We start from the raw sequence: 23,123 nt of genomic DNA on the forward strand, positions 1-23,123 counted from the left end.
ATACAAAACAAAAATTGAGGATGAAAGGAAAAATTTAAAAACTCACCATCAAAATCATAACTAAAAAGAGAGCTTCGTTGAAAAGGACAATCGTAATTATTAAAAGATTTGTCTACAGAAATCAAAGTTGCAGCACTGATTTGAGGAATAGCCTGATAATGATGTTGCTGCATAAATATTCCCGTAGGACCTAATTAATAAAATAAAAACCCTAACCTGTAAAAATAATGACTAATGATATGGATATATAAAATTCAACTTAAATAATTACTTCGATGAGCAAATATTTTTTGATAGAAAATTTGTATTATTCAAAAAAAAAAAAAAAAATAATAATATTTAAAAGCCAAATTGGTTTAAAATATACAATGAAGAAATAAAAAAAAATATAACTCAAATAAAAACCTTTAAGTGCAAAAATACTCACCATGTTATAAAATACTACAATTTAACAGAATTCTTGCAAATATTGCTAAAACAAATCTGCAAATATTGGTTATAACAATGCAACCATTTATTTTTCCATAAGCACTTTCAACTGTAAAATGAGTCATCAAAAATCAATTACATATTTTCAATGAATAATAATGTTTTATTCCAATAAATACTGTAGATTAAAATTTTAAATAATTCAGTTTCAAATATAAAAATTTTAAATATACAATTACCCAAAGGAAAAACATGAGTCCATCGTCTTCGATTAGAAGTCAGTTTTATAGTGATCTGTGAAGGGTTGAATGGATTAACTAAGGCTTTCAATCTTTGAGTCAATTCTTGTTTATTAACAGTTGATTCAGATGATGGATCACTACCAATAACTACTCGACTGGGAGGGCTCACTTCTGACTCAAAGTATTCTCTAGTATAATGGCCACTAGGAACATTTTCAGCTTCTAAAATGTTTTAGTACAAAGACCTTTTTAATTTGTATGTCATATATGAATAAAATTATAGTATTGAAAGAAAAACTAAAAATAAGCCATTCTTAAAACATTATTATAACTAGAAGCACATGGGACCTATAAACTTCCCAGATGTCCCACAGATTCTTTATTGAATAAAACAAATACATAACTAAAAATAAAAATGTCTTGTTTAATCAGATAGCAGGAAGAAAACAAACAAAAAAAAACAGGCAAGTGGTTAAATACTATATTTTACAAATGAAAAAGTTTCCAAGAATCAAAGAATTCGTTTTCAAAATGAGCAAGAAATTTGATTCCAAAAGACGTTTTGAATATTTTGGCTGATAGTTCAAAACAGGGTTAAAAAAATTCTTAATGCCCTAGTGAATTATTTATGTAGTGTTGGTAAAAAATTATGTCTATATCAACATCTAAAAATATTTCACATTCCCAAAAATTGTTTATATATCTTGAAATTACTAGTATATATGAAGAATAATTTTTCTTTCTCTTTTGAAATGAATTAATAACTAAGAAAAAATACCATTCGAATTCATCTTAAAATAATCTAGCAAAATTAATTCTAAAAAATAATGCATTTTCATATGTTCTATTACTTTATTAAAGATTTAATAATAATTTTTCAAAATCAAAACAGGCCAGATTCAATACATGTTAATATTAGTAACATATTACACACACACACACAATTGACAGTAATTTTATCCAGAAAAGATTTAAATATTTTTTTTCTACATTAAATTTCATGGAAGGAAAGTTAAGGAAGAGGAGAGGCCAGCTCAAAATTAGTCACTGTATCACAGTTCAAGATTATAAGGACTAACTGATAAAAGCACTCATTCAATTTAAAATCGGGAAGTAAATCTAACTAAAGTAAATCAAGCTTACACTATCTAAATATGCAACATATATATAATTCTCCTCTCTAATTACCAAATGGATACCAAAAATTGAAATTTAATAAACACAGAAATTAATTTCAGCTTCTTATTTCATACAGATAATTTGCAATGAACCATATATAAAATATATTTTAAATAAGTACATTTTTATAATAGATAATATTGTACATTGATTTGATTAGATTTGCAATCAAGCCATAATAAAGTGGTGCAAAAATTAATGATTACCAAGTGAGCTTTGATATGAAGAAGGAATGGTACTGTAATGCTGGGTAGAATGTGGAATGGCAATGGCAGCAGAAGATGCATGAGACTGAGAATATTGAAAGATCGGTACAGGTTCGGATGAAGTTAAGCGACTAATCTCTTCTGCGCTGTGATTCTGGGGGAGATTCATCACATAAGAAGTAGGAGGAGTATCCTTCCTTTTCCTAGGCCGTTGCAAGCTCATAGTTTGCCTTTAAAATATATATATAACTTATGTACAGAAATGTAGCAAGTTCCAATTTTTTTTAAAAAATTGAGACACCAACATTGATACTGATAATCACACCAGTGCTGTATTATAATTAGAATGTGATTCTGCCTGAATTTATTTGTTCTATTTGTGTAAGAAGAAAGCAATATATTTATAATATATATATGTATGTATGTATGTATATATAATGATGCGCAGTTTTTAAAGTCTTATATTTAACTCCTCAAAGAGAAATTAGGACCTTCAGTTCTAATTATAATAATTACTATTATAAAACTTTCACATAAACATCATTCTTAAACTCATTTCTTTGTGCATACATACAAAAATTGCTTGGAGTTTCTTTAGAAGTTGACAATACATTTGGTAGTAGGAGAAATATGAAGCTTCAAATTCAATACTGATAACTATAAGAGATTAAATTTTAACAAAATAGCAATCTTAAACAGTTGAAAAGAATTCTTTGATATCAGATAGTTACTATTTCTTCAACTTAATACTTATTAATAACAAACATAAGTGACAATGCCAATTAAAACCAGAATTCCAAAAATTGAAAATTCAGATAATTCTCAAGTAAATCATTTTCATGCATCTTGCACTTCATGGAATTCAATTCAACACACAAAAAAAAACTATATATATAAAAATATTAAAAATTTAAAACTATTAATTATATTTATTTTATTTTTCTTTATTTTGCAAACAAGAAAAATATACTCTCAAAATCTAGATTCTGATTTTTGATTATAATAAATATTTAATTTATTAATTCTTCCCATTACGTTAATTATAAGAATAAACTACATTCAGCTTCAATTTAGCACTTACAGAGAATGGTTATTTTATGTGTAAAAATTAGTTTGCAGAGTACAAAAATTTTAATGCATTCTATTAGATTGAAATCTATATTCATGGCCTTTTCTAGAATTTTATTAATAGAAGACACTAATGTTTTTTTAAATAACTCTTAAAAAGAAATATTTTTCAGATCTCACCGCATAGTGTTAGAATGAGTAGGAACATTAAAGACATTGCGATCATATTCATCATAGTCAAATAAAACAGGAAATGATGGATCAGGCTGGCTTGCATGTCGAGACCTCTTGGACTGAGAAGCTAATGAGGAAACAAATTTTTTTTAGAAAAGAACATTTAATAAAGTTTGAGGAAATGATTTTTATTTAGATTAGATAGTTCTTTATTTTTTAAATTTATTATTTTAAACATGAAACTCTTGTTTAAAAAATCATTAGCAAACAACAAGCAAATAGAACAGATTTAAAAGCAATTTTAAAGAATTAGGATCAAGAGAGATGTCCACAATTCTGTAGAATTAATTTTCATAAAAAAGAAGTACCATCAATAAAAGCTAGAAGTTGATAAAGCATCTTTATAAATATGCAAATTCTTTGCAATTCATAATAAAGTGTAGCAGCAAATAGTGTAAAATAAATAAATTACTTTAGATTAGAGCTTTATAAACTTGCCTTATCTTAGATATTACTTTAGATCAGAGCTTTATGAACTTGCCAAGTCAGATAGAAATTTGAGTTGAAAAAATTCCCACCTAATATTTTTCTTTCAAGTTTTTAAACAATTACAAGAAAAAGTGGTTCAGAAAAGAGTTTTGCCTTAATAATATGGAAAATCTTACTGATATCATTCAATTGTTTTTATTGCATTTTTTTAGCTATCATTAGTCCATACTAAATTTTCTTATTTCTTTTCTAATTTTACAGAACAGTACCATCAGAAGAAAAAAAAATTGCTTTTATTTCAAAACTTACCAGAGTGTTTCCCTCTACAATTTTTCAATGCTTTTTTTATTTAGATCAAGTAAACAATGCTAATGCTAAAGATTTAGAACTCAAACTATTAAAAATTGAAATTTCATACTCCTTTGAAATTTTTTACAACAACCTATCTAGTAATGAATTGAAAGCTGGCTATATCAAATGGAAAAGCTGATAAATTGTCTTTTTGATTGCATTAAAATAGCAAATTATATAGAAGGATTTTTTTAAAGACTTGTAATTAAATTTATCAACCACAATCTCATGAAAAACCAATAGCAACTAAAAAAAATTTCAATTGCAATGCCTGCCATTTATTTTTAAAGTTTTCATTAAAAAATATTAATTTATGTAAAATTTACATATGAAATTTTGTACATACATCCTGTTTCTTTTTCATCACTTTCTTCGGGCTGCATAAACGAAGAATAAAACAGAATTTATTAATAAAATAAAAATAAAAATAAAAAAAGAGACTTGTTTAGAGAAGACAACACTTTAATGCATGAAAAATCAAATATACTCACATAGTAAGTTGGCAGTTTTATTCTTGGTACAAAATCATTATATATACTTTGACTTTGCATAGAATAGAAACTGAAAAAAAAAATTACACTATTAAAAAAAAGACATAAATTACATTAGACTTTGCTAAGTACTAAAATTTCAAATTCTTTCAAATGCATAAACGATTTTTATAATTCCAATAATAAAAGCAAAACTCAAAAAATACCTCAAATTAATCCAGTGAGGCATATTATAATCATCAGCAACAGATGGCGTGCTTTGAGGTAATTGCTTATTATGGAACTAAATTAAGAAAAAATATATATATATTTTATCACTCAGAATTTATATAAGTTGTCTCCTATAAAGAAACATGTTTTATTAATCATAAAATATATAAAAATACAACAATTAAACTATAATGAAAAAATATAATTATTTACTTTAAATAAAGGAACAGCATGTAATGGTTGTTCACCTAAGCAAACTAAATCGCTTCCAATTCCTATAAAAGTAATTATTCCATTAAAACATTGCAAAATTATAAATGCAATTTTAAGAAAATAAAATGTCCGATCATTCTATACTTATAAAAGGAAACATTTGTATATGTATCCAGGTTATTCAATCAAATATATCAAAGTTACAGCTGTAATATTTGGTACTAAAGTAGGCAGGAATATGGATGACTCAACCCACTTCAAAGTTGAATTTTAAAATTTAATGTAAAATATCTGATATTTTATGTTTTGAGTATTTTTCCCCATGCATATTAGCTCATTGTTTATGATCATAAGAAAAAAAATTAATGCACCATTTAGTAGAACAAATTGTTGATTTGTTTTGAACCTCTAACAAAGAGAAATGTTGAAGTAATCATAAATGCATACAAATATGTTTTAAAAAATTTTTTAATACATTTTTCTAAAAATTTTTAAAGAATTAAAATTAAAATACATACATTCAAAAATCTAATTTTATGATCCTTTCCTAATTTTTTTAAGGTAGTAACTGAAACATTTCTCCTTGATATCAAACAATAATTTGGAATCCCAACCCCCATTGATCTTTAAGGTGGGTTTACATTCCGCCAATTATAAGATTCCAGTTAGTCACACATGTGCAAAAGGAAGAGTGCACATATGCTGAGAGAGTGGATAATAGCAAGTTGTTGTCTCAATGGGACAAGGACTTGCTACAGTACAATTTCTGAGCAAGCATGGTCTTACTGAATGGTTTGTAGCTGGCTCAGTGTAAACCCACCTTTAATAAATTATTTTCATTACGAGTTCAAAGGTTTTCTTTGCTGATTTGTGCAGCAAGAATTTCATTTCATTTTTGCCACAAATCTTTCCAATTTTGACTTGGTAAGCAGTAAATGGGAAATAATGTTTCAAAAATTTTAAGATTTACTTTTATGTAACTTAAATTTTAACATCATCACAAACTGCAAACTTTCAAATTTTATTACTTCTTTTTTTCTCTTTTTAAGAATCTCCATTTTCAGTTATTTGCTTTTATTTTTATTGTCAGTAGTTCAGCAGAAATAAACCAAAATGAATTTTTTTACTAAATTTATGGAAATGAATTTATGTTACAATGATTTTGATTTCGCTAATATGTATCACAGGAAACACAGAACTGATACTACTATTAGGAGTACAATGAGTGAAAATTAACAGCCAATCTTAACCAAGAATAGCAATTTTCCCAAATCAAATGCAGACATTCATTACATATAAAGCAGAATTTTCTCAGTTTCAAACTTTATTTGTACAAAACTGCAGGATTCTTCATTTTCTAAAATGTAAAGAAGTGGAAGATATTGATTCTCAAAAACCTCAACATAATAGGCAGATAGAGCTTACTTAGTTCTATATTAATACATAAGACTATAAGTAAGTCCTATAAGTATTTTTTTTAATTATTACATGTTTCTATAAATTTATTAAGTAATACAATATATATATATAATAATAATAATAATAAAAACTAAATTTTATATTATTATTTTATTATCAAAGACAGATAACTAAAATGTCATATTACCTTTTTTTTAAAAAATTTGGTAGGTTATTTAAGATAAAGCTATTAAAACCAATTTTTAAAAAAAGATTTAACAAACCAAAATTTTATTGAAATTGAAAAAAGGTATTACATTATTTTTTTTAAGTTGAAATGTTTAATTTATCCCTTTAAAAATATATGAAAAGATTTTTTCTGAAAAGTTTCTAAAATTACTTTGTACATAAAAAGATTAAAAGGCATTGTTTTTCATATAAACTTAGCAACAAGTAACATTTTATTTTTACTTTACTCTTTGCCTCACAAGGAGAAATAATATTTTTCACTTAATCATTCATTTATTTAAAACAATTTTTTAGCATATATTCATAACATTGTTATTTTTAGTTTGAATAAAAGGGTGCTTTTTATATCTCAATACTTAAAATACAATAAATTCTTAAAACAGTTTTTTTTGTTGTTGTTGTTGTTATTTAAAGAAACTAATATATATATTGTAAAACATTTACAAGGAAGATCAACTTATATTTAAATACAAGAAAAATCAAAATACTGAAAGTGTTAAAGCTCAGTATCACAAACATTTGCTTTATTTTATCCAAATATATAATCATACCATTATCAATAATCCTTTGTTTAGTAATAATTGTTAACTCCCTGTCTACTTCAAAGTAACCAACACCAGGGGTGATGACAACAGACAGTTGGCCTGTTCTATCGAAGCTTCGGTCCATATAATGTTTTTCAAATACTAAAGAAAGTAAAATAAATCAGTTTGCATATTCATAAAAGTTAAAAACAATTCAGAATTTATAAAAATTCTTCAGACAATCATATTTAAAAAACCTTTGAAATTGAACCACATTACTTAGAGTATAATGGTTTTTAGTCTTGCTATTAAAATTTCATTATATTCTAAAAATGAAGAGATAGGTGCAGACTTTAAAATTTCTTAATTTTGTCAAACGTCAAAGTCTTATTTTCTCTGCATACTTTTTTAAAAGACTGCTACTTTTCCTACTTCCTCTTTAAACTTTTAGGCTATTCAAGAATCTGAGTAAACTTTTTTTTTTCACTTTAGTCAATAAACATCAAAGCAGAAAAGCCATGGTTTTGGACTACTTCCAGCGCTAATATAGTGGGAAAAAAAGTTTCATAAACCATGCAGTTCCTGGAACTTTAGTAGAACTTTATCATTTTGATAGGTAACTGTTACCCTAAAAAAAATTTTTTTTTTAAAGATGGGAAAGTAGTCGCTATCAGATGAATTGAAAATTCTTTTCTACAATAAATTTAAATATAATGAAAACTTCCTTAAGAGTAAACATTTTCATAATTTGATATTAAACAATGTTCAGTGATAGTGGCAGGTTTAGGCAATTTATATTCCAACATAACACATATTTAGAAATTCTGATAAATATGAAAACAAATTCACCAGTTTAACACAAATTTCATAAGTTAGTATCATGTTAAAATCATGTTAGTATCATGTTTAGTATATGTTACAAAATATATAACATATACTAAATCATTTTTTAGTAACTTTGGAAAATGAATGCTTTTATTTGTTTTGACTCGGGACAGCACTGCATCTTTGTCTGTTCAAATTTATTTAAACAGAAACTTTATTTTTATACATACTTGACCAACATAATGTAAAGTAACAGACAAGAACCTGGTCCATTATAATTAAAACTGTCAATATCACACTAATATTTTATAATTTGTAGAGCCATTATTTATTACAAAAAATTATTTGTAAATTCGATAAAATAACTAACTCTCCTATGGTCTCTCTCTCTCTCCCCCAGAGTTTAAGAATCAGTCACTGTTCAATAATACGTATTTGTATCACATGTAGTAGAAAGCGATACATTACACGCAATGATATATATATCTATTTTTACATTTTTCAAATTTGGATATTTTATATTTAATAAAACTATTTGCATCATACTTTCTCTTGCCTATAATATGAGTGTTTTAAAAAATTTTAATAAATAATAAGATTATACATTTTCTGTTCAATACTTTTAAAATCTATTTTCCATATATTCCTTACACTAACTACAAGATAAGTAGAAAATCGCAGTGTAAACAAATCAAATATACAGAGACATTTTTACAAAGGAGTATATTTTTACAAATATGCAATATTGCTTTTCCCGCATGGTTACTTTCGTGGCAAGAGAAAATTTTACAGATAGTTTTAATGAATGCTGCACTGATGCCAAGGAATGCTGTTACCCCTGGGCTTGGAGATAAATTTAGAGACTTGGTAATGAATTTAGCAACAAAAACAAAAGTTCCAGAAACTTTTGGAACTTTGGCAATATATCGATTAGGAGCAAAGTTATGACATGCTTTTAGAAATTTCTTTGTTATATAACATAGACTAAAAGAGTCAGTTAAATCAAACCCAAGAGAATAATTGATTTGGTAAAGTATTTTGAGAGAGTATTCTCCAAGCCTTTTGTGTTATTATGATTGTTTATTACTGATTATTTTAACACAGTTTTGTGGTTCTTTACTCAAGCACAAAAAAATTTGAACAGCTTTTGTACAAAATCTTCAATTGCTTCAAATTCAAAAACCTAAAAAACGATGTCGTCTCTCATATACCATGGGAAAATTGCCATAATATGTTATATTATATATTTGTTACGGCCAAAACCCGAAATCTGCCAGTTCGCGTTTTGGTCAATGTTGTTGTAAACTTACTGGCCAATGTCCGATCTTTTCTTGATTTTGGGGTTCGGCCGGCCAATTCGCGAAGTATATTGGGACGATCGGTTAAAGTAGAAAGAAAGAAATAAAGAGCAGATTGTTTTACACACTGTTATAAATGAAGCATTTAAAAATGAGTACTTCTGTGTACCATTTTTTTTTTTTTTTAAGTACAATTGTTTCAGAAACAAGTTCAAATATAAGTGACACTTCCGAGTTAAAAAATAAACTTGTAATATAGAAAAATATGATCTCATGTCATTCTGTTCTCATATTAAAGAAATAATAGAAATTATTCAGTGAACGTATATGCTTTAACAATGTGATAGAATGAAGATTAGATTTGTGCCCTTCAAAATGACGAATTATATCTTGAGCAAATGCGTTGTGTATTGTGTATGAATACAAAGACAAATTGAGTACTCAATTTGTCAACTACCTTTAAGGGTGGTCCTTAGTCTTTTTCTGCTCTATAGACCTAATGTTAAAGATCCCGAGATCACATTGTCTCCCGAAATATCGCTTCAAAAAATGTGAAATTTTTTGCAAGGCAAATAGCAAATATAAGGACTAATTAAAACAAATATGAAGGAAAAATATTGTTATTAATATTATTTAAAGACATTTTTTTGTTGGCACCATCTGTTGAATTTCCCCCACAACATGTCCTTATTTATATTTTATACATAAATGTCATTATATTTATTTTAATTTACTCTTAATATTGTTTTTCCCTTGTAAATAAGTTCGTATTTTATGAATCAATATTTTGGAAGAGAATGTAATCTGGGAAATTTAGCATTAGGTCTATGGGACAGAAAAAGACTGATGATCACCCTTAAAACATTTCTTGGAGCATACTACTCTTGTGCGAGTTAGCCTAGTATCAGCATATTGGGCTGCAGATCAAACAGTCTGTGTTCGAATTCCTCTGGGTCCAAACATGTCAGTCGAGATTTCTTTTTGCTAATTTAGTTTTGCATAATTTCTGCAGATTTGGAAAAACATACTCGTATTCGGATCCGTGTACATATTCAAAAAGTGAGTAAATGCATTGCTCAAATTTAAGTCTATTAGACTTGGAGCTATTATAACAACATGAAGTACTCAAGAATGAGTACATTTTACTTGTTTTTAAGTATTCTGTTTAATGCGCCTCCTACCGATCAATCTACCATTATCACATCAGGCTTTGGCCAAGGATTCCCAGCCATTTCGTAAAATGGCCGGCTAAAGTAGAATATACAATATTAATTGCAAGTATTTCAGACTTTGGCCAAACCTCTTGGCCAAAACACGAATTGGCCAGCCAATTCATGAACTGGCTGAACTTCGGGCTTTGGCTGTAACATATATATAATTTGAATTTTCTTATAATTCAATATATATATGTTAAGATTACATATAGAACTTTAACAGAGCAAATATTTATAATTTGAAAAGAGAAAATGATGACTAGTAAATAAGATTTGTACTTTATTCTATAATTTATTAGACTGGAAAAAAACATTATTAAATTTAGTTTCCTATACAGAATTGCACTATTTTCAGTTTTCCCATAGCAGGTGAAAGAGAATTGCATTCTTTTTTTGAAGAAATCATGAACATTTCTAAATTTAACAGTTTTGTCATTTGACCGGATAAAATTATATATTCAAGTGCTTAAGAGAGGAGTAGAGTATTAGTACCTTCAAGAGTAGGATTTTCACTTCTACTTTTATTTTGCAATATATAGATTTTTTTAATTTGAAGTAAACCAATTCATTTGAATTGTTGTTTTTCATCATATCAAATAACAAAATCAAGTCACCAAAAAGGTGACTAGTATATGAAAAAATACGAATCAAATGGAAACAAATCTTAGGGATATTGAAATATTTAGCCATATACATCAAAGTAGTTTTTAATCCAAAAGTATTAGTTTGAAATCTAATGTTTAATTAGTTGGTTATAATGGTTTTTTGGTACAGGAGTTGAAATCTAATATTCATTTTTATGTAACAAAATTAATTTAATAAAAGCATTTTAAAAGCACATTTCTACTAACAAAATTTTAAAAAGTTTTTATATACTAACTTCGTGACATACACAAAAGTTAGCAAAATAATAATTATTATTATTATTACTAAATATTTGAGATTATAAGTTTCAAGAGTAAAGCAAATTTTTACCATTTAAGGACATATTAAGAACTTCCAAAAAGTTTCCTTGTGATGCTTGTGAATTCCTTGCTTTTGGAACTTTAACACCTGGTTTTTCATGATGTTTCAATACAGTATCTTGATATTGATTAATAAGTTTTTTTAATAATACTATAGTAGGAGTCCAATCATCATATCTTTCATTTTGAACTGCAACCCTAACAATGCAAACTGATTATTCACAAATCATTGCAATAACTAAAATATATTTTTAAAAAATATTCCTAAAAAAATGCTTGAAATAAAAAGTTACTGAATGGGAAAATAAAAATGACCGAAAATATTTTTTTTTCAGTGCACATTATGTATTGCATTGAAATTAACAATGCACATTTTTTTAACTCTTTATGGATCAAAATTTTTCAAAAGTATGTATATTATATATCGAGTAATAGAAAATAATATTAATTAAAAAAATTAAAAATAAAACATTATTTAATTATTTTATTTACAGCAATTTTTTTCAATTTAATTTTATTCTATTTTACTCTAGCTCTGATTTAAATTTTGACAATTGACATAGCTTTTTTCCCCATATAAATTTTCCCATCAAATCCAACCTTCATGACTTATTATGACTGAAAATCATAAAGCTTTATTATGAAAATAAATAATTGCATTTCAATGAGCACATGATAATTCAAAATGTATTCAAAAGATTTCCTTCAATCCTTTGAATCATCATGAGCACCTTTTTCTTCAATTCAGATTTGAGAAACTGCAGATTCTAAGAAACTGAAGAGAGAAGCATGTAAAGAAACAAAAGAAATGCCTAATTTGAAGCATTTTACAGGAATCAAATCATAACCAATATTAAAAAATTACAGATAATCAATATAAAACAATGGAATCATAAAAGTTCATAAAAATGCATTTTTATTGTTAAAGGTAAACAAGTGAAATTTATAAAAATGTCTGCCAAAAATCAAAACATTAGAAAACATGGATTAAACAAAACATTTAATACAAAAGCAAATTAAATGTATTGCATAAAAACATGGCACATATAAGCCCCAATATACTTGTGACAATGTATTTTAATGTTTTCAAACCTGTAAAAATCTTCAAAAAATCTGCCTTTATAATCTTGTTGCAAACATTCTCGCATATCCTCCGGAAATTCTTCAATATTATCAGCAGAGTAAAATGTTCTTGAAAAAAGTACTATTGTCACATCATGATTACAATGCAATTTCTGAAAATTAAAAAAATGAAATCAGAATCTGTTTTTCAAAAAAGAAATCACCTAACATATTAAGAAATTATTACCAAACAAAATACATAATCTGATAATCAAAGAAAGTTCAATCAATAATATTATACTCTTTTAGATAGAAGAAAAGCTAGATTTAGAACTATACAATTGGAACAGACGTTAAAGTTTTGGACTGATATGTTAAGAATAATACAGAAATTACTACAAGCCCTTCCACTTTTCCTGATTAGCCAATAATGCATGAACCAAGTCCAAATGAAATACCCATTTCTAGAAAATATTGGATGAAATCAAAAGCAACATCTTAACTTTGTGAAAGGAAATGTACATCATATTATAATTCAATCTCTAAGAATACATTTCCTGAGCGCTTTCAGTGGGATATCTTTGAAATTCCAAACTATTTTTCTTATTCTGTATTTACAAATTTTAAAGAATTAAAAAATAAAATAGACTTTCATCCACAAAATAAATAAAAATCCAAGCTGAAAAACTAAGAAATCAACCACATAACCATTTAATATTCCCAAAGCAGAATGTATTGCTAAATTAGATAGTAGAGAATGCATAGCTGTGTTGATTCAATTAAAAGTCTATGAAATACTTAAGATCTTTATGAATACCATATAACTTTTTTCAAGTTATAATATCTGTAAATGACAAATTGAGAAAAACTAATCTGCGAAAAACTCAGTCAAGAAATTAAGAAGATAATCAAGAAATGTCTTATAATCTGCATCCAATTACAATTCTTATAAGCATAAATACTTTAGAAAAAGATTTTCACTTTAATTAAAACAGCAAGGCATTTAAAAATTATAAATCAAATGTAGAACAAAAACTACAAACCTTCCATTTTGAAAACAAATCAGGCAAGAATCCATCAATAGCCTTTTCAAAGTAGAGATCACCATTTATATCATAATCCCACATTTCAGAGCTCATTTGCAAAAATAAATAAACCATACTGCTTGCAGAACGATAAACTATTTTTGTGTCAGCTGTCACCATACCAGATGCAACTTTTTCTCCTTGCATATACATTTCTAACACTTGACATCTAAAAAAAGGGAAAAACATCTGATTGAATAATATAATTAATTAGCAGATTTATTGTAGAAATAAGTAAAACTAGAATGCATGTATTTTGAGCAAAAAAATTTAAATGCAACAGGGATAATCAAAACAAGTTTAAAAGTAAAATATTAAATTCAAAAAATATCAGCATAAAATTTTGGATGTATGGATATGTTAAGAACACTAATTATCTGCTTATACAGGAAAGGAACTTTTACAATATTTTTCACACTAAATAAATACCATTTAAAACATATTTCCAGCTACTGCATGATATCACAACAAGTCTGCTTTTACTGATTACTTGAAAAATTTTCATAAACTTTTAAAACTAGAATTTCATAAAGTCATTCACTTTAAGACATGATCATAAAGATCTGCTTTTAACATTTTTGGTAGTGGCATTATGTTCATTTTTTCATTTCAGCTATACTGTAAAGTATTATTACAATTGTGCATGAAGAATATAAACATAAAATAATTTTTCAAGAATGTAATGACTGCTTTTTAATCATAGAATCACGTAAAATAAGCTCTAAGACAGAAACTTCTGAAAAGGAACATTGTTTAGTTATCAAATGGTCAAAAGATGGCAAATCTCTTCAATAAATTGTATGGTTAATTGGGGTTGTATTAAAAATATAATTCGGACGTATCGAAAATCTGAATCTGTGGCTAATATTCCAGGAACAGGGCATAAGAAAATTTTAAGCACTACTACCCCAATTTACAGACCTAAATGTCTGAAAATTTATTAGTTCAGTTGGAAAAATCTGTCCATGAACATGATATGAGTAAAGAGGATCTAAAGAAGGTCTTAAGAGTAGGCAAAAATTTTGGTTGAAACAACAAAAAAGCTAGTGGAACCATGCCTGGAAGATAGTGAGCAGTGATTCAGGCAAAAGGATATTTGACTAAATACGGATTTTCTATTTTTATGGAAATTAATGAAGGTGTAGACTCAATTTTGTGGTGTAGCTTTCTCACCAAATGTCATATTTATTCATTTTTTAAGAAAATAAATTCAATTTTGTAATTTTTTTCTTTACACATTGGAAGAGGAAAACATATAGTATTAACAGTAAAAAACATAGTTTTCTTATAGAAAAATTTAGCTCGTTAGGTAAAAATATATGTAACACTTTTAGATGTATACTCAATTTTAAGACTCACTGTATGTTTCACTTACTGTGGAATTATTAATCTCATAAATAATCCAGATAAAATTAGATACCTATTATAAATTAAAATAAAAATTAGATGGACATTCCAAGATAGATTTTTAGATCAAATTAAGCTGACTCAAAGCTGATTAAAATAAATGTTAATAAAAATATAAATCAAGAAATATACACGAAGGACATAAAAGGAAATCATATCAAAGCATAAAGACTTATCATTAAAATTATTACACTGTAGAATTCCATAATATTTATACAGTAAATGCTTATAAATGCAACAATCTGGAATTCTTTTTACTAAATTTTAAATGTTTCAATGGTCACTTGCAACCAACATATCATTTAATGTATCATTAATTAAAATTAAAAAATGTTTACCTGATTCCAAAATAATCCAATTTCTTCTCAGCATATAAGCATGTGTTAATCTAAAAATAACATTACATTACTCAAATATTTCTACAAAATTATATATTTTTATAGTTAAAATAAATATGTCAAAATGGTTATTGCTAAAAAAAACTTTTATTTACACAAATAAAATATTAAAAGAAGTTTAAATTAAAATTTATGGTGAAAAATGGAACAGTAACATTTTCTGTAGATTTCTATACTTTATAATTATGTTTCAATGCAAAATTTTATGTCCAAATAATGAAGCATGCAACAACTACAATTTTCTTATAACTTTTAACAAATTCGCTATAATCAAAATATAAATATTAAAACAAAAGTAAATATCTACAGTAACTAAACTTCAAAACTCGTAGTCATAAATAAGCATAATTTACAATACTGTGGTGGAATGAATATCATTATGATCCATGCAGCGGAAGCAAGAGGACTCATGTTTTCAGGTACATTTCTTTAATGATCTCATTTCACACAAAGCACGAAGACAAGACTAGACATTAACGTGTGCACACCTTAACAGAAAACAGCATTGCATCTCATTATTTATATTCGTAAAGCATTATGGGATGAGTACCTAATCAGGCATTGCCATTTTTTATCCAAAAGAGAAGATAGAGTAATGCTGCAATACTAATATAGTAAAATCCTGATTATTTGTAGGATTGGATGGTGTGGCAACTGAAAATAAAGGAATTTCACAGATAAATCTGCAAAGTGACCACAAAAATTTCGATTCTTATTTACAGGAGAAAGTTAGCACAAATAATTATGCCTTAATAATCAGTGATTGAAGATACCTTTATTGAAGATATCTTTTTTTTTTCATTATGATCAAAACTTTTATAAATAGCATTTTGGTATTAACATTTGCATAGTCCTGGCAGTGGATAAATCGAGAACTTACTGTATCAGTAAATAAAACATCATACAAGCACAAATTTAAAAAAAAAAATATGAATATAATAATTTAAGCAGCATGCCACTTGATATTTTGATTATTGTGCAATCGCCATTTTTCTTTATCTAGTTTAAATCCTTCTACTGATGCATAAACTATAATACATAAGATGCATAATCATGATGTAACTTTTCACACACACATACATATTACATATACATATGTATTAAAAGTTATCTAATACTTATACTTGAAAATATAATTTCTTTAAAAGAGAAATGTTAAAGTATCAATAATAATTAACATTTTTGAAGAAATGAAAAACTTTAAAAAAAATGTATTAACAGTACAAAATCATGCAAAAAAATGTACAAGAAATAAATTAACAAAATTAATGTACCAAATGGTTCTTCAGCCTCCACATATCACTTCTAGCAAGGTACTGGTCTTTAAAAGTAAGCTCCACAGAGTCAAGTGATACATCCTAAAAGTAAATTTTGCCAATTACATTAATCTTTACAAATTTTAAAAGCGGTTATTATTATTTACTATATTATAAACAAACTGAAAAATTAGTTGAATGATGAATTTTTTCATTGCACACATATAGCAGCATTAATTAGATTAAGAAAGTTAAGCTATATTACAGAAAAATAAAAAAAAATAATCAAATTTATAACATACAAATGATTTATGCTATATATGGTAAGAGAAAAACAATAATAGTGCCATTTGTTGTGGGAGACAAATCATTAATTTTTTTTTACATTTGCACACTATTCCAGACAATCTTCTCCAAATTTCTGGAAGTACTATATCCTAAAATTAATTAATTAATACCAATTAATAATTTCAAGCCAATATATTTTCCCCATAAATATTACAACAAACGTCTCATTGAAATTGCAAATAGGGAAATAAATCCAACCAGTCCAATTATTTTAACAACAGACTTAAGGATATATTGCTTAATATATTTTAAGTTTGGAATAATTTTTAAGAAACTGTCAATTATAATTTTAAAGCATTGGTCTTAAAATTTCAAACTAAATGAAGGACTTAGCCAACATCAATATCAATTTCTGAAATAACGATTTCAAGACAATTTTATTGGTTGAATTAAACTCAAATTTACCTTCACCAAAAAACTTTTTCTTCACTCTACATGATCAAAATTACTAAATATTTCATAAACTTCACATTTATTTTAATGAACTGTTTGGCTTTTTCAACTAGAATGAAGGGTCTACAACTCACTCCAAATGGTAAATGAATCATTCTATAGCATTTAAATTCATTATCAGAACATAAGGCTCTCATTTTCTTTGATCTCAATGTCTAAGAATACTTTCTCAATATTAAAAGAAAAAGCAATTTTACGCTTTCTAAACAAAAAATTTCAATCAAAATATTTTAAACTGAAAGAATTATATTTACATCATCTGCTTTTTTGCTAAGAATAATTTGTATACACTTAATTATTCCCCTCTAATCTGATTATTAAAGATTCTAATCTAAGAGTTACAGAAATGTTTTAGTAACCGAGTATCCAATTTAACTTGTATAAACGAGCCACAACTTAAATGCTGTCAACCAATTCTAGTTTACTTTCAAATGACAGCATTTTAAGCTTGTCCTATTTTCATTTGTCTGCATCTCCACAATCATAAATACTAACGATTCCAACTGGAAAAAGCTTTCACCCGTATCAGCAAGTTCCTCAATCTAACCTTTGACCTCAAGAACCTAAACAATCCTCAAAAGACATTTACAATATTTTTATGGTTTAGTAACCCCTTAGAGAGCAACTAGAGTTTCCATTTTTAAAAAATGTTAATTTTTTAGTTGTTACAATCACAGAGTAGAAAAGACTCCAATACCTGCTACATGTACATTGTATACAAGTATTCAATCACTTAAGTAGGCCTCCCCCCCCTCTCAGATATTTCCATATCATTTTATCCACAATATTTATCTCACTATCATTTATTGCATCTGTAATAAAAATTTCACATTCTAGAAGATTTGGAGGACTTTGTTGTTGTTTAAATAAAATTCAAAATAAACTCTCTTAAGGAATTTTCAAATACAATAGGATAAATAAAATAATAGAGGAATTAAAATAATATAAATAGAGGAACAAAAAATTCAAAGTCTCCTTTCTAAGTGATTTCAGATTAGTGCTATTACTAGATCTGATAATGACAAATTTATCTATAGCCAAATCAGTTTAGAATCTAATCATTTCAGTTGATTTTTCTCCTAACAATAAGATTATACAAATTTGGAAGAGTATATTACTAAAATTTTAAAAATTAACTGATATAGTAGTGCTAAGTTTTTTTTACAGAATTTGTATTTTTCTAATATCAATTTGCAAAATTTACAAAAAAAAAGCAATTTTTTATCTAATAAGTAAAAGAATATTGCAATTTGTTTTCCCAAGATTGTGATAACAATGATCATCATTCTACAATTTAAATTTCTGCTCATTAGTGGACACATTGCATCCATTCAACTTAAGCAAATTACTTTCATAAAGTTAAAGATGCCAGTTTCATACATTTCTTTTTCTTTCAAAGGGTTTCTCAAGAAAATATAAAACTTCAGGACCATTTTCATTAATAATCAAACTGAACAATTCTCTACATTCTACTACCAAATTTAATGAATTTTAATAATAATAATACTTCACAATGTCTTTTAGAACTGTTTCTCCTAATAAATTTTAAGGTCATCATCTCAGGTGTCCTCCCCCCCCCCCTTACAAGTAATTCAAACCATTCATTAACATGCAAGCATCCGTATCCGATATTACTGACACTGCCTCAAGGTTGTGTATGATAGTAATTAAATTATCATACAAGGATCATAAAGCAGCTAAATTTGATAAATTTTTAATACTGTTTTTTTCCCCCTATTATTCACAAGCTTTTGTACGAACCAAACCATTAAGTCCTTTTCTTTTTTTTTAAAGATAAGTTCTCAGGTTTTAATATCAAAAATAAAATGTAAAATACACATACTGAAAGAGCATTACAACATAGGAACTGCAACTATTGTGAATGGTTTAAACCCTGGTTCAAAAGAAGTTATGCTATATTACCAAGCTTAAAAATACTACATTTATAAAATATTTGAGAAATATATGCATAAAAAATATTATGAGAATTATTAAAGATTTTTAACTAATTTAGTAAATTTCTTAGAATTAACTGTGTAAACAGTTTTAATAGATATTTAAGAAAGTTACTTAAATAACTTTTATACATATATATAATACTAATGCATAATTAATTGACTAAATTAGGCATTAATTTATATTGCATATAGTTTTGAAAATAGAAAAATATTTTTACTTTTTGTAGAAGTTAATAATTATTAAAATACTTACTCTTAGATTTTCAATTACTTTCACAATAACCTCCATGTATTGTTTCAACTGAAATTTATTAGCTATTGATTGATCAATACTTATGCAACCTGAAAGAAACATAAATAAATGGAAAAAAATAAAAACTATTTCCCAAAACATGTAATTTGTTAATATATTAAAAATATCACTTGCCTTTTTGTGACATTTCATTACTGAAGGAAGTAACCTGCAGCAAGACAGTATTGCTAACAAGTAAGGGGAAAAAAGCATTTAGAATTCTTATTTGTATAGAAATATATCACTAAAACAGAGAAAATATGTAAACTTCACTACTGTTTCAATGTAGTTTAAAGAACTAGCTGCATCAATTATAAGGTAAATTTCTGTTTTATGCATTATTATGCACAATAATCATTATTGACAAAAGGAAACAATAACTAAATTTCAAACATTTTCTATTCCCTCAAAATTTAGTTTATTTAATAAATTATAAAGAATTTGAAATTTTCAAATTATTTCAAAAAGTTAAAAAAATTATATAGAAGAAATATAAATAAATAATCCCAATTTTAAATCAAAATCATTACAAATGTAATAACATAAATAATTTATTATAATGATGCAAGAGATTAATTATATAATTTGAGAATTATAATCATTAAATGTTCATGTATATAAAAGAGTAAAATAAATAAAATTCATGCTAAACATACATCAATAAACGATACTGAATCAAAAAAGTAGATTTTATGAAATTTCTAAAATACAACATTAACAAGAATATGAACTATAATCCTATAAAGGCAAATTATGTATTAAAAGATTATTATACCTGCAGTCATCTTCATTAGAGGTTATCTCTACAATGTCATTTACTGCAAGAAATGGATAATCTTTCGAGCTGATCAGTAAACTTTCTTCTGCAAAATTATAATAATTCAATAAGAAATGTTGGTCTTTTAGAAATACAGATGGCATAATGCTGATAGAAATCTAACAATTTCAGAAGTAACCACGAATACTCCCTCCCCATGCAAATCATTTATATTACATAATAATTTAATTCCTTAAAAGATATTTTTAAATGCTTAGTAGATAAATTACTTATGTAAATGCTTAATTCATAAATGACAAAAAAATTTACATGAAGCAATAATATTAATTGTATATTATTTTCTTAAAGTGAATGCAGCTCATATTAGAAAATATCTATAGTATAAACTAATTTACAAAAATAACCTCTTCTAATAATATATAACAATAATCATGGGATATCATACACATTTTAAATCAGAAAAGGTAAAATGATAATAAAAAAATGCTTTGTGCATTCCAGTTATTCACATGCAACACAGTTCAATGGAGGAAACATGTATACTAAACTATTTTATATAAATTAACTGTAAGAATAATCTACATCAAACAGATAAGAAAGAATATGTGCTCCACTAATTCGTTTCATTTGAACACTCTCCTAGAGTTTACTGGAGTTGGCGAAGGTCATGTTAGGAGGTTGCTATAAATACAAGACTTCATTTCATATTTATTCAGTTCTACAGTGGTTATGCATTTACTAAAATTAATCAAATTCATTGAAATTTTTTAAGGAACATTTATATTACGGTTAAATATTAAATTAGTATCATTATAGAAGTTGAAATAGCATTTCAGTTAAAATATATATTTATGTAGGTAAATAAATTATAAAATACTTCTAAGAAATAGAACCAATGAATACCATAAAAATTAAATCTAAAATTTTAATGCTCATAAAACTAGTGAATTAGCAGTGGTTACACAAAAGTTAACAATTATTCAAAAATTAAGATAAAAAATTTATATATAAATATTTAACAATATAAACTATATTATTATTTATACTTGACAGCAAAACAAAGAAAAAAAACTGATCTAGAGGATGCCACATTTTCCAAATGATCATGCTATAGCCTTAGAACACAGACCATATACAGTAACAAATATATTTAAATTTTTCTATAAAATTACATTTGCAATGCAAAAAATTAGAGAAAGATCATAATCTTTAGGGCAATTAATTGAGCAAGAGTCAAACTGGTTATCTCTCGGAAAGCCAAAAAAAATGAAAACTTTGGAAATTATATAAGAATTTAAAGATTTATCATTTTCAAAATAATTGCAACAAATAAGAACCCTTTTTAAAGAATTAAGTTAAAGTTAAAAGATATTTAAAGCTGTTTATATTAATAAGGAAAAGAATAGGTTCTTTAAATTTAATTGTTCAATATTTTTTTTAAGTAAAAGTACATTTGTTAATTATGAAAAATGAAACAAAATGAGTAAAACCTGCGTTTTATTAAATATGCATCAAAAACTATTTTAAACTACCAGAAATTTATACTATGGTAAATTTATATTTAAATATGGCTCCATCAAAAATTTAATTAAGAATATATTCAGATCATCTTAAGTTCAGAAAAAATTTGGGATAATTTCAACAGCAAATTCTAACATAATTTAAATGCACACATTTTAATTTGTTCTCCTATATATAAATGAGCCAATTTTTATGGTACCTACTTTAAGATGGAAAATATAAGATTAAGAAAATTATTTTCATAAATCAACTTCTCTGTTAAACTATTCAATAAAATAAAGATTTTTTCAGAAATGAAATTTTTTAAGATAGTACTTGCAGAGAAAGATTACTTAATATTTTGGTACATAGTAGATAAAACATAACATCATACGTTATTTTAAAAATTCTGAAGTACTGATTTATCATTAAAATTTAAATTGATTCATTAATATTAGAAACAGTTTCAAGGAGTGAAATGGAACTATTATATATAATAAATTTTTTTAACGACCAATGCGACACAAATAAAAACAAAAAGTCGGAAATACCGTTTCAAACAGAAAAGAGCATAAGAAGTATATTTAAACATAACTTCAGAGTTTTGAAAACTATATAATATAATGTAACTCCATTTTAAAATCTCTATCCTACAACTCTAAGGGGAATAAAGCAAGTTGAAATATGTCTATATAATTATTTCGGGCTTACCACTAAAATTTTTTCCGTGGACTAAAAGTTTGAAGGTCCTCATTTTTAAATGTCAAGAAATACATCTAACAATTTCAAAAATCTTTACGCCTAGTTAACTAATCTTAAGAATGCCTAACTTTCTTGCAAAACAAGCTATCGCGCAAGATATCCAGAGATACACAAAACCATTTAAATTCTGTCGGTATAAACAAACTAGCGTGATCTTACGCAGAACTGTCATTGTTACAGTAATAATCTATTTACATATCTCTACACAATTATGTTCAGCAAAAGAATTTAGAAATTCTGGCATTATTCCTTAAAGTATTGGTTCAACTCTGAGGTAGTAAAATAGCCAAATAAAATAA

The 23,123-nt window shown here is 26.0% G+C and overlaps 1 protein-coding gene across 1 annotated transcript in view; it reads right to left on the bottom strand.

Annotated features, from left to right (window-relative positions):
• The window catches only part of LOC129961990 (GATOR complex protein Iml1-like), a 52,882-nt gene extending 29,840 nt beyond the window's left edge, over positions 1-23,042 (bottom strand). Inside the window, exons 1-18 of the mRNA XM_056075643.1 lie at positions 22,774-23,042; positions 20,560-20,647; positions 19,920-19,972; positions 19,746-19,834; positions 16,752-16,835; positions 15,418-15,467; positions 13,631-13,841; positions 12,618-12,760; positions 11,536-11,723; positions 7,251-7,385; positions 5,053-5,114; positions 4,836-4,912; positions 4,630-4,699; positions 4,485-4,515; positions 3,305-3,425; positions 2,057-2,286; positions 669-893; positions 47-190 (exon numbers count right to left, since the gene is read on the bottom strand). Coding sequence (XP_055931618.1) covers positions 47-190; positions 669-893; positions 2,057-2,286; positions 3,305-3,425; positions 4,485-4,515; positions 4,630-4,699; positions 4,836-4,912; positions 5,053-5,114; positions 7,251-7,385; positions 11,536-11,723; positions 12,618-12,760; positions 13,631-13,841; positions 15,418-15,467; positions 16,752-16,835; positions 19,746-19,834; positions 19,920-19,972; positions 20,560-20,647; positions 22,774-22,816 — 2,044 coding nt within the window. The 5' untranslated portion in view covers positions 22,817-23,042. The remainder of the gene's footprint in view (positions 1-46; positions 191-668; positions 894-2,056; positions 2,287-3,304; positions 3,426-4,484; positions 4,516-4,629; positions 4,700-4,835; positions 4,913-5,052; positions 5,115-7,250; positions 7,386-11,535; positions 11,724-12,617; positions 12,761-13,630; positions 13,842-15,417; positions 15,468-16,751; positions 16,836-19,745; positions 19,835-19,919; positions 19,973-20,559; positions 20,648-22,773) is intronic.
• Positions 23,043-23,123: the final 81 nt, after the last annotated feature.

The sequence above is a fragment of the Argiope bruennichi genome, chromosome 2, assembly GCF_947563725.1.
Source record: "Argiope bruennichi chromosome 2, qqArgBrue1.1, whole genome shotgun sequence".
Lineage (NCBI taxonomy): Eukaryota > Metazoa > Arthropoda > Arachnida > Araneae > Araneidae > Argiope > Argiope bruennichi.